This window comes from Meleagris gallopavo, chromosome 22, assembly GCF_000146605.3.
Source record: "Meleagris gallopavo isolate NT-WF06-2002-E0010 breed Aviagen turkey brand Nicholas breeding stock chromosome 22, Turkey_5.1, whole genome shotgun sequence".
Lineage (NCBI taxonomy): Eukaryota > Metazoa > Chordata > Aves > Galliformes > Phasianidae > Meleagris > Meleagris gallopavo.
Window position 1 is genome coordinate 8,418,051 of NC_015032.2, and position 12,028 is coordinate 8,430,078.

Consider the following 12,028-nt stretch of genomic DNA (forward strand, 5'->3'; position numbering starts at 1 on the left):
CTTTGTGAAGTTTCCTTTGTGTCCTGTGCCTGCTTCATCCTCTGGGATCACTCACTGGCTGCAGTACAAAGACTTCCAATAACCATAATACTGCCAGAGTTTCCCTTTTTTTAAACTGTAAGAGATTTGAGCATCCCCTCTCTGGAGTCAGTCTGTCTCAGCACCTGCCTTACAGCCTGCTCTCAAACGAAGGGAAGAGGGGAGCAGGATGCCATTTCCCAGGGCCAGACTGCCTGCTGTGTGGTGGCACTTCCAACATGGCAGTGTGGCCATGAGGGAGGGCCCTGAGCTCCCTGCGAAGGGGACACTGCAGAGTGGTGGAATTTTGTGTTTTAACAACTTTGGAGAAATAATGAACATTAAAACTAAAATGCAGCACAGCACATGGAACACAGGAGAGCACAGTGAGCCACACAGTGCCTGTTGTCAGGGACCAGGGATGGTCCCCCCAACCCTCACCTGTCTGAGTTGTGCTCACAGCTGCTTCCCCTGAGCATAGTCAGCAGCCCCTGGTGCGGGATCCACAGCCCTTTTCCTTCGCCATCTCCCTGCATTTTGTCTGGGAACCAGCTGGGGCTGGCTGCAGTGCAGGGTTTGTGGCAGGTAAAGCAGATGGAAGGGGTTTTACAGCAGCTGGAGGCATCTTCTGAACAGAAATATTGATGTAACAGGTAGATACGAGAAGCCATTGCACCTCAGCGGCAACAGAGGTCAGCAGTGTTGCCTCCTCGTTATTACATCATGAGTTCAGGTGTGTTTTCACCCTATCCCCACTTTCCCTGATAGAAAAGCCCACTCCTGGTTTTATGGCTGTGATAAGAGTTTGAAAGTGCTGTTCGCATCACTGAAAAATTCACACAAAAATGCAATATTGTATGGTGTGTGTGTATATTTCTGTCTATGTGTATCTGCATCTTTTCCTTTCCTTGGGGTAAAGCTGAAGTTGTGCACAGAAATAACATTATCTCTAGACACCCACCATGTATTTATCAAAGTCAAGAAGGAAATAGGTCTTTAAATAATGAACCAACATAAATACAATAATAATATATGTACAAATATGCAGAGCATTCACTTACATATCTATTCTCATACTTCTCCTGCTTTAATCGTTTTCCATTAGGCTTTTAATCCCTGAGTTTAAAGGGGGGTCTCAGAATTCTGATGGAAGATTCTTGGAGAATCTGCAGATCTTGCATGGAAGGGCTGTAATTAGGAATAGCTTGATAGGAAGGCATGTGACCAGCATGTGAGTAAGTCACTCTTCCCTGAGTTATAGCATAAAATGCGCACTGATCTCCTTCAAACAAACCTAGCCAGAGCTGCATAATTTCTGAGACATTAAGGAAAATGAGAGAGAAGGGAGGAGTGAAGGGGTAACAGATTAGAGATAGACTTTTAAATCTTTCAGTGGAGCATTTCAGCATCATTTCTGTTTCAATTTGGATTATTGCAGATTCCAGTGCTAGAATATCCAGTTTATTGCTCTGAAGAGAAATCCAGAGACATAGAGAAAAATCTGAGGTGAGGTGGGAAGAATGAGCATTAGGTTGCAGGTGTCGAAGTACAACAGCTCACAATGCAAGTTTTCTGCTGGTGTAAGCCTGGTATAGTTGTGATGCACTCTTGTTGCCAAAGATGAGAACAGAATTTGGCCTTTGCAGTGATTGCAGGGGAATTAGAAAAGGATAAGGAGTGGCATTCGTATTTTGTGCTGTTGGTCTTATAACATATGAACACAGAGCTGAATGCAACAGTGTATTTGGTCAGGCTCAGGAAACAAGGAGAAATTTGAATTAGATACTTGCTCTTTAACAGTTCCCTCATTTTTATTATTATTATTATTATTTTTTGCATTTCCTTTATATTAGGTAAAATATAGATCTTGGTATAGCATCACTTTATCATTATTCCTTTATTTCCCGTGCACAGTTAAGGGATAATTACTGCAACCGTGTTTTGCAGTGTGGTCCCTGCTGTATTGCTTTGTCTGTAACTTCAGTCTCTGGCTTGGTAACACCTGCCACAGAGGAGACAATGAGAATCCCTGATGCTGCCAGAACACAGATCAGGAAGCATCGTAAACTGCTTCTGATATGTTTGCTGGATTATTGCTTGAACGCTAGCAAATGCAAATGCAGTATGTGTCTGTCTGCCTAGGGGAGGGGTTCCATTACCTGAGATTCTCTGCAGATATTGGCAGTGTCTCGTGGGGAAATCTCATTTACTATGCAGAATAAAATCGCCATGGCACTGATCATATGATTTGAAGACTCAATCCTGAAGCAGCACTACAGAAAGGGGAGGTGAAACTGCACAAGACACTCCGTTCAGACAGCATGAGGCAGTGAGCCGCACACGAATTTTATTCAGTAGGCAGGAGGAGAGCTGCTGGATTGGTCTGTTAGATGTGTAGTTGGGAAACCACAGGAAATCTTTATTTCTGGCAAGTCTGCATTTGTCAGAATGCATCACTGGTGTTACTAGAAAAAAAGGAAGCCCGCTGCTACAGAGATTGAAAGGTAGAAGCAGCAACAGCTACAGAAGATGACTGTGAAACTCCTTTGAAAACCACCTTAACCCTCTCTCTCAAGAGTAAATTTAACCGTTGGAGGGCACTGATTCCATCTGACTGTCTGGAAAGTGTGGTGAAAAGGATGCATGTCATGAAGAAGCATTCCACCAACAGCAGTGCAAACTAGAGAACTTCTACCTGCATTGCTGACATTTGGCAAAAATTATACAAGAAGGCATTCTGATATCAGAATCTTGGGTTTGGGATTTTCTTTTTCTTTTCTCCTTCAGTCCTGGAGAAGGATTTTGTGTTCTTCTCCTACCTATAAACACACACAAGGAAAATACAAACCAGAACTTGGAATCCTGCAGACTTTCCAAAGAACAGACATGGTACAAAATGTGATTTTGGTGTTTTTCCGCAGGCGACTCAGCCAAAGACCTGCTGTTGAGGAGCTAGAAAGAAGAAATATACTTAAACGTGAGTACTTTCTTCTTAAAATATTTTATATGTTTGCTGAAACCAGCATTTACAATTGTGAAACATATTCTTTTTAAAGATATATTAATTTACTGGGATTATTTTCTGTACCTAAAAGTTTTCATGTTTAACATGCTCTGGCTTTCAAATATTGCAGAAATGAGAATTTACACTTTGCTAAAGGCATGCAATTTAGTACAGAAAAGAGGGACTTGCTTGAATTCCAGCTTTGAAATAATTTATATTGTGAATACACTGCTACGGGTGTCTGAGAGGGGAGTAGCATCCAGGTGTCATGCAGTGCAGTGACACACAGACTGCCCTTTTTGAAGCCATTGACTGTCTTGGCTAAAGGGGAATGGACAAAGCATCCTTGCAAAGGTGTTAGGACATTTCCAAACACAAGTCAGAGAACTTGTCTCGGAATATCATTCTGAGATATTAACAGTTGTAGAGGGAGAATTCCAGGCCTATTATAAATAGTGCTACAGGAGAATGTTGCTCAACGTCTTTCAAATAAACACAGGGCAGAAACTCAAAACTCTTTTCCTAAAGATTGGTGTTACAGCCAAGGGATCAAACAGGTGATAGATGCATTGGGAATCCTCTGATCTAGATGGAGAGAGAGCTCTGAAATTCTCTCTGTGATGGGGTCTGAGATAGGAGAATGAGAGAAGCTACCTGCTAGAAGGAAAAGAATATTACTTCTGTTATTTTTGTGGTTTAGTTAGTGCTGACAGTAAAAAGCAAACAAACAGCACAACACCCCAATAGCAGAATGATGGAATGATGTGATGATGGTTTGCTTCTCATTAAACATGAATAAAACATCCGTATGGCCACATATAATATGACTGTGTGGTGTATGTCATAGAAACAATGTTGCCTTTGGTATTTAACTCATATTTTATTATCAATATGATTGCAGTTCTTTAGAAGAAAAAGTTACCCACATTTTGTTACCTAAAATTTAATGTCTCGGAACTTTCCTAGTTTAAAGGAAAAACTTATGCAGTTGCTATTGAAGTTATTGTAGATTTCATTTCACTTTTGACATAAAGGGATTCCACAGTCAACTTGTATTTTCAGTACTCTTCCAAAGCATACGCTGTGCATGCTTAAATTGGATGCATCTGACAAATGTGCATAGCTAAATGAGAAACAGGGTGCCTTCTTTGAAAATGTGAATGGATGAACTTGGCCTAAATTTACCTGTCAGCTACACAAGAGATAAGAAAAAAAACATTAACACAAGATTCTGAAATGTGGAATCAGATTCTCATGTCAGCGCCTCAGATCTCCTTTAAGATCTGTTTTTAGGTGATTTTTCTTTTTATTTATTTAGTTCCCTAAGACAGGGCTGATCTTTACAAAAAAAAAATCTGTTCCTTTATGTTTACTTTTTGAAGAATGCTGGTTACATCCTTAATCTGGGTTAAACTGACAAGCTTTAATAATAAAAGTTTGAATACATTCATATAATGAGCTTAGAGAGAGATAAAGCAGAAAGAAGATAAAGCAGAATTAAAGATATTTCCTGAATGCTGGCTAAACATACTGGTCTAGATTTGTATCTCATTTAAAGGAGCTCCTGACATGAAGCAAATCCATTGACTTCAGTTCAGTTGCTCAGGCTTTATACAGATTTGTCTGAGATCACAGTCACTTCTATTCTGGTTACCTGTTCCATTATATAAAAAGTTAAGAATATGTCAAGAACTGAAGTTATCACTAAGCTGTGACAGCAGTAATCTTAAAGGGTGGATAGATACAACAACTCTAGGTTCAGTTGTGAGCAAATGTGGAAATTTGCAAACTTTCCTTATATTAGTGTGAATATTAGCAATTCTTGTTATGGTTTTTAAACACCTGCACTGGGTCTGACATGCAAAGATGTAGCAACATAAATACTCTTCTGTGAAATCACTACAGCATCCTGCAGTTTGTAAGGGTTTGTGCAGTTGACTCATAAGTTTCCTAACATCTTTTAGTAACACACTCTGCTAAGGAAAATGTAAAGCCAACACTTTCTTACAATTTTGCTGAACTTCTACATCTTTTACTTTAATGATGGAAACACTGCTGGTTTACCATCACAACTAAAATCAAGACGCAGGTATTCACACATGTTCTTGTACTCAGCAGAAAGCTGACACTGACATTCAAGAACCCAGCATCTCTTAAATCCCCAGTTCATTCTTATCACCCCAGGAACTGTTTCAGTGTTACGCACAGCTAAGAATTCCCCAAATAACTCACAGAGCAGAAAAAATGAATTACAGTACTACACATGTCACTTCATAATTGGGAGCATCTCTCTCTACTGATTTATAAAGTCAACCCTCCCTAATGAGTGTAGCTATGTGTAGGCAGAGTGATGCTGATAGGGAAAACCTCTCTGGTTTGTCTCTGTAATAATGCTTGAATTCTGTATTGCCTTTGCTAGCAGTTCTTATCTTATCTTGCTTTATATTTTCCAGATGCATTATTTCTCATGTTTTCACATTTGGCATTTTCTTAGAGCTGGGAATAAGCACCGAGCATGTCTGAATGTATCACAGAAAAGGGTCACCATCTAATGTTTTGTATATTCAAATTCGAAAATGAATTTTCCAATCAGAAATTTATATTTGTGGTTTTTATTTTGGAATTCTCTCAGTGCATCTCTGACTGTGATATGTTAAAAGGCACAGATAATTATTGTCTTTTAGTAGAAATATCTAGATATGAAAATATGTAATACTTTAAAATGAGTGAATTAAAGTGTAGTTAAGCATATTAATAAATTCTTGCAAAAATTTCTGTATCTTAGAATACAATCTACTTTTTAAGGCATTCTCCTTTCAGACATTTCACACTTAAACAGGTTCTAGTCCCTGAGACAGCACTAATTTTGGTTGCTCTAGTCTCTTTTTATTGCCTTGCCAGTGAATTTTAATATGGCTAGTTACAATACTTTATATTCATATGATTTACATTTCTGCTACAACCAGTTGTGGCTGTGCACTGCTATGTTACTCTGTGCTGATACTTAATGCTGGCATTTCATTGTAATCAAATGAGCGTAAAAATACAGAATGCTTCATTACTAAAAATATCATTTTGGAAACTCATCTGCACTGCTAGCGTCTTTTTAAGGCAAGTTACAGCACACACGTTATTTTTAATACTGGAAGTATAATAAACTAGAGAATCCCAGAGTGGTTAAACATTTTTCTCTAGGTCTTCAGCTTTGTTCAGGTCACAGCTCATGCCTCAATTTAGTAACAGATAGTACTAGAAATAGAAATGCCATTACCTCGTATCCCAAGGCAAAGGATATATTTCACACAGTGTTACAGCACTCCAGTCTATTTTTAGACTCAGTGTGTAGGAGTTATCATGGCTTGAATGCTAATAGGCACAACACAAAAGCTAGCTGGCTTAGGTTGTGATGGAATGCTACAAAAGAAAACTTCTGAGGATAAAGAGGTTCGAATATTAGTGGCACAGACAAAAAGCATGCGAGTCAAAGATAACTACTGTGCCAGTGTGACCATCTAAGGATGTAGCCCGAGAATTAAGGTTATACAGGACAGAACATTGCTTTCCCTGAAGCTCCTGCAATAAGTCTTTTCAGCATCTACTGCAACATAATGGCTCCAGCAAAACAGAGAATACAAAAAAATGATGATTAACTATGGAATGTTTTGATTTTATTTCTCAAGTTCATACAATTTGACAGTTGGTGTGGCTGCTTAAATCTAAATGTTGGCTTATGAAATCAGAACTGGAGTTCAGAGCTCAGGAAAAGCTGTCATTGGCACCAGTACCTTGTCCTCACAGAGAGGTGACTGTACCTTCTAGTAGAGAACAAGAGGTGTACAGAACTAAGAAAACAGACAGCTAAGAGCCAGCTACTAATTTTTATGTGATGTAATTCTTATTGCCTTGGAAACTACTGTTCTTCCTCATGAAGAAAATCATCCTTTTTCTTTTTATATTCTCTGTAGAACGAAACGATCAAACCGAACAGGAAGAAAGAAGGGAAATCAAACAAAGACTGACAAGAAAGGTAAAATCTCGCAATACCTTCCATTAGCCTTTAGAAAGCTACTAAAACACTGAACTGTCACCTAGGACACTGTTACACTATACTTCCTCCTTAGCAGTGCCTGAGATAGTGGTATCTAATATATGAATATCTACCATGTCCAGCTATGAGAATTGATGGAAAGTTTACGTAGAAATTTTAAATGAAAAAATAGTATTTGCTTGCACTCTGCATATTTCACAACTATACTGCTATAAAAGCAGTGCTTCATTCTTTGTAGCAGAGCTGGACTGGCTCCCTGCTGAGCACCAGAAGTGCTCCCATAGTACATTTCTCTTTGCATTTTAAGGTGTTCTGAGATCTTGTTATTCTGTTCCCAGGAAACCCTTTTGGAATTATAAGCCAAATATGCCAATAACCTGTTATATCCAAACTAGTCTGGTCCTGAAAGCCTTGCACAACCTGCTGCTGAATGCAATAGAGAAACCCTACATTATACGTGTAACAAATTCATTATTATTCCTTTGCCTGTTCTAAATTTATGCAATTTATAAATTACAAGGTCAAAATATTTTCATCTTTTCTCCATTATAAAGCCACTGTGCTGTAGCCCACACCTCAACTCAAACAATTATTACTCTCATAACAATAGTCTAAAGAACTTAGTGGTTCCATGGAATTTCCAAGGTGTTTTTATTCAGACACATAAATGCACACTAAGATAAGATGGCAAGCAGAAAATATTGCACAGTTTCTTGAAATGTTGGTTATTAATATTGGCTCTATTTTACAAAACTGTTTCATGCAGCTTAACCAGAGACCTACAGTAGATGAACTAAGAGACAGAAAGATCCTGATTCGATTCAGTGATTATGTAGAAGTGGCAAAAGCACAGGACTATGACAGACGAGCAGATAAACCATGGACAAGACTATCAGCAGCCGATAAGGTACTGACATAATTAAAATATTATTGCTTTCTTCTTGGCTTGTGTAAAAAGCCACATTGGATTCTGCAAGGACATTTTACCTCTCTAATGGTTACTTGATATGCTGTAAACACACTGACCAATGTATACTGTCAGAAAAAATGCTACTTATAAAAAAATGCTTATTTAGTACTATAAAGGTCAGCTTATCCACTGATGCGGGGAGGGAGGGAAAGATGGGTACAGTCCTTTTTTGTGCTTTAGGCTGCAACTCAAAATCACTTCCAGTGAGCACACAATATTAACATTCATCCTCAAACTGGAAGTTTTTTTCTTAGACGTGCAAATGCCCTTCACTATGTTTTGAAACATGCAATATTTCCTCTCCCGTTTCCTGTGAATACTCATGGAGTTGGTTGATCTTTCATTTTCACGAGCATAAACAAGCAATTGTTTCTGCTCCATCATATACCTGCCACATAATTTACACGTGAATTTAATTTTCACATTTAAGTACCTGAGATACAACCAAAAGAGTTCAGCATGATTCCAGCTAGAACAGTTGCTGAATAAGGAGTTTTGAAGTTTCAGGGATGCAGCAAATAGAACAAGTGCAGATGCTAGGATAATTACTGGATAAGATGGCAAATACACGGCCGGATTACTTACTGCTTTGGTCTGAGATGCGGAAATCAAATTCTTTGTTCTTCATTCCAGTATTTCCCAAGTAAGAAGTGTAATAAATGGCTTTAGAAGACTTACATAGAAAAAGAACAATATTTTATCTTTTCCTATATTAGCTCTTCTCTAGCAATCCATAAAATCATCAGCAATCTATACAACCTAAATATTCAGCATCCCTACTGGCATAGTATGCCTTGCTGTACACAACACCTATTATTTCTACTTAATGAAACTCATGTTCTGCTTTCTGAGTCTGGTATTTTACAGTGCTTATAAGTACAAAATTATTTGCTAACTCTCTTCTATTTTCAATTCCTAGGCAGCAATTCGGAAAGAGCTAAATGAATACAAAAGTAATGAAATGGAAGTACATGCATCAAGTAAACATTTGACAAGGTCGGTCTTCCAGCTATTTATTTCCATTGCCTGCTAATAAACAGTCTCTTTGAGTCCTGAATCTGTAGATTTTGGTCTTACACGCTGAATGTGTATAGGAAGCTGTATTTTGAAAGAAAATGGATGCATTTCTCATTCATTTCAGAGCCTGGCTTTTCTGATTAAAAAATATTCAGATTAGCAAGTACTGAGAAGTCCCCACATGTCAAGAGTATCAGTCAGCTTGCATTCTTTGCACCTAAGATTCAAAAGCTATGGCAAAAATTTAAATGTAGGATACAACAGCAAAAAAAAAAAGAACAATTTAATTGCACTTGAACATGCGACATCATTGCATACTACTCTGATTCCCCCCATTAGCAGGGAGTAATGCCCACAAATAATAGATACTAAACTTGGTGTAGAAGATGGAGCCTGTAGATTTGCCTCACTTGAACAGCAGTCCAGTTGCTACTGGAAAGTGCAGTCCTGAAAAGCACAGTTAGTGGCAGACAAGCAAAAGCAAGAGAGAAAACTGGCTTGGACTCTTGGCACTGCCCGAGTGGCTGGGCCGGTCTTGCTCTTGCCTCATCACAGCACTATCACAGATCTATGTCTAAACATTCATGAAACCACTGGAATTTTCCAACAGACAGCAACTGTGAGAGAAGCCATTAAGCTCCATGCAAAAAGACCTTGTTGCTTACAGAAAAATTTAAATAGAAACCAGTTATTTTGTACAATTTTTGCAATGTCTCTTAAGTGAGTCCTATTACTCTTAAAACACAATTTTGGGACGTGCTGATAGCACAGCGTACTTTTGCCAGGTCTGTACGCATTATCTTGCTGCTAAAATAAGTTGCCTAACACTGTACTTAGGAATTTGGTGTGCAGTCCCATTTTCTGGAAGGCACACCAGCATTTCCATTTTTGTTTCTCAACTGGAGTTAGTCTGATCTTAATTGAGCTTGGCACAGTCAATGAAAAGACAATCTAGGCAAATACACAAGTCATAATACAACGCATGTTAATCTAAATGTTACGGTGATAGAATTCTAGAATGTCCATGCAAATCTTAGAGCCCTTTTCACATTATAGAGCTCAGACTCAATGTGTGTGGCAAAACACCGTTGCACTGACAGACTGGAATACAGGAAAAAATTAAAGGGTGCAGTTAAGACTAAAATTGAAAAATACTTTCTCCTAAGTGAGCTACATGGGAAATTTAAGCAGATCGCAATGATGTACTTTCAAAATTAATCAGGATATTTGGAGCAAACAGACTTACAATTTACAATTACTGCTGAAATATTACAAGTGACCGGGACTTCAATTGCACTCAGCTAAGAGAACACATCTACAGAGCAACAGCATATAAATTCCAGACAGAATTTGAGACTATCAGGTATTAATCTAACAGTATATTCTCCTATTTTCCAAAGCACTAGCCTTATTCTTACAAAATAGTAAGATCATGGCACAGTAAAGAGTGTTACTGGCAATGAAAACTGTGGCCTAATTCCTAAAAGAAAAAAAACCCAACAAGCTCCACATACATTTTACATTTGCATTTCCTGATAACTGCAAAATGGCTTGGCTGGACCCTGAGAAGTGTAACTGCATTACAGTCATGGCATACACGTGGAAATGTGTCGATGAAAATTAAACTTGCTTACAGTTGCTAATATCCTACAATACTGTCAATGTGCCTTTAAAGAGAATGAACATTGATTTTTAAAAAGTTAATAATCTAAACCAGAATTTTTTTAAATTGTATATTTTTTAAATGTTGAAGTAGTTTAAAAATGTCTCTTATTTGTCCTAGATTTCACAGGCCATAGGAATTTTCTTCTGAGAAGAATCTGCCCTTACTTTTTGATATTGCTGCTGAACACACGTGGGGGAATCATCTCTCCCTAATGTTCAGTCCTGGATACCTTGATGTTTATGAGAAAGGAGGATTGTGGACGAAAAGTGCAGCACTTAAATAAAGAGGGAAACACCAGAGATGTTCTTCACTTTGAAGCCAGAAGAGCAATGGCCTGTTGAATGGGATTAGCTGCTGAAAAAGACTGAAGTAAAACTACTTGAAAGAACCTACTACTCTCCTTTACCACTTGTTTTAAACTGTTTTGCAGTCTATCATGGAAAAGGAGATGTGCATGTACAGGCTTTACCATTCCAAGGCCTCTGACATAACGGACATGACGCACCGTCATTCAGTATTACGTTGACAAGACATTTTGAACTTACCACAATTAGTTTGTAAAACGCTTAAGTTCATGTTCTAAAAACTAATTTAATGTATTATAATTTCATTCTTTTTTTATATATTGTCTAACAAACACAGCTGCAAGCATTTTTGACTCCTGTTACTTTTGTTCCTTAATTAAATGACTACTTATTGCAGGAAATGAACATGTTTCCTGAAGATGTTTTTTTCCCAGGGACAGTCGGGAAGGGAATTCATTTATGATGCACTAGATCACATCCCTTCTTTATCAACAGAGAATCTTCAAAAAGATCATTTTAGCTAAGGATCTCCATCTTATGTAATACCAACATTTTGCACCAGGCCCTTTGCATACTACATTGTCATTACACAGTACTTTCAGATCTCTAAAGAACGACAGATAAGTTCAGTTAATATCATTAGAAGTTACTACTTTGTACAACCGCAGATAAACAATTGATATGAAATTGTACTTTCATGCTTAAGAAACAAATTATTTTAACGTTTTTAATAGTAAAAATGCATATATATAGTTTAATGATTTCTTGATAGTAAAAGGAAAGAAGTTACTAACTGATGATAAACAAATAGAATTGGTTTAGAAAAATATAAAAACTAGACAATTCTAATTATGCTTGACATCTAGAAACATCTGAGAATTCTTCTCAAGGAAAACAAACAAACAAACAAAAGAAATAAAGAAAAAATACACTGATACCTGGAAAGGGTGCCTTATGGGACAGCAACAAAATGACACAAACTCCCAAGACAAAAATTTCT

At 37.7% G+C, this 12,028-nt stretch overlaps 1 protein-coding gene across 1 annotated transcript; it reads left to right on the forward strand.

Annotated features, from left to right (window-relative positions):
* The first annotated feature begins 2,369 nt into the window (after positions 1 to 2,369).
* On the forward strand, positions 2,370 to 11,731 carry LOC104914036 (phosphatase and actin regulator 3-like). Its single transcript, XM_031556545.1, has 5 exons — positions 2,370 to 2,995; positions 6,988 to 7,049; positions 7,837 to 7,977; positions 8,960 to 9,036; positions 10,841 to 11,731. The coding sequence occupies exons 1-5, from the start codon at positions 2,905 to 2,907 to the stop codon at positions 10,854 to 10,856; spliced, it is 387 nt and encodes a 128-aa protein (XP_031412405.1). The 5' UTR covers positions 2,370 to 2,904; the 3' UTR covers positions 10,857 to 11,731.
* Positions 11,732 to 12,028: the final 297 nt, after the last annotated feature.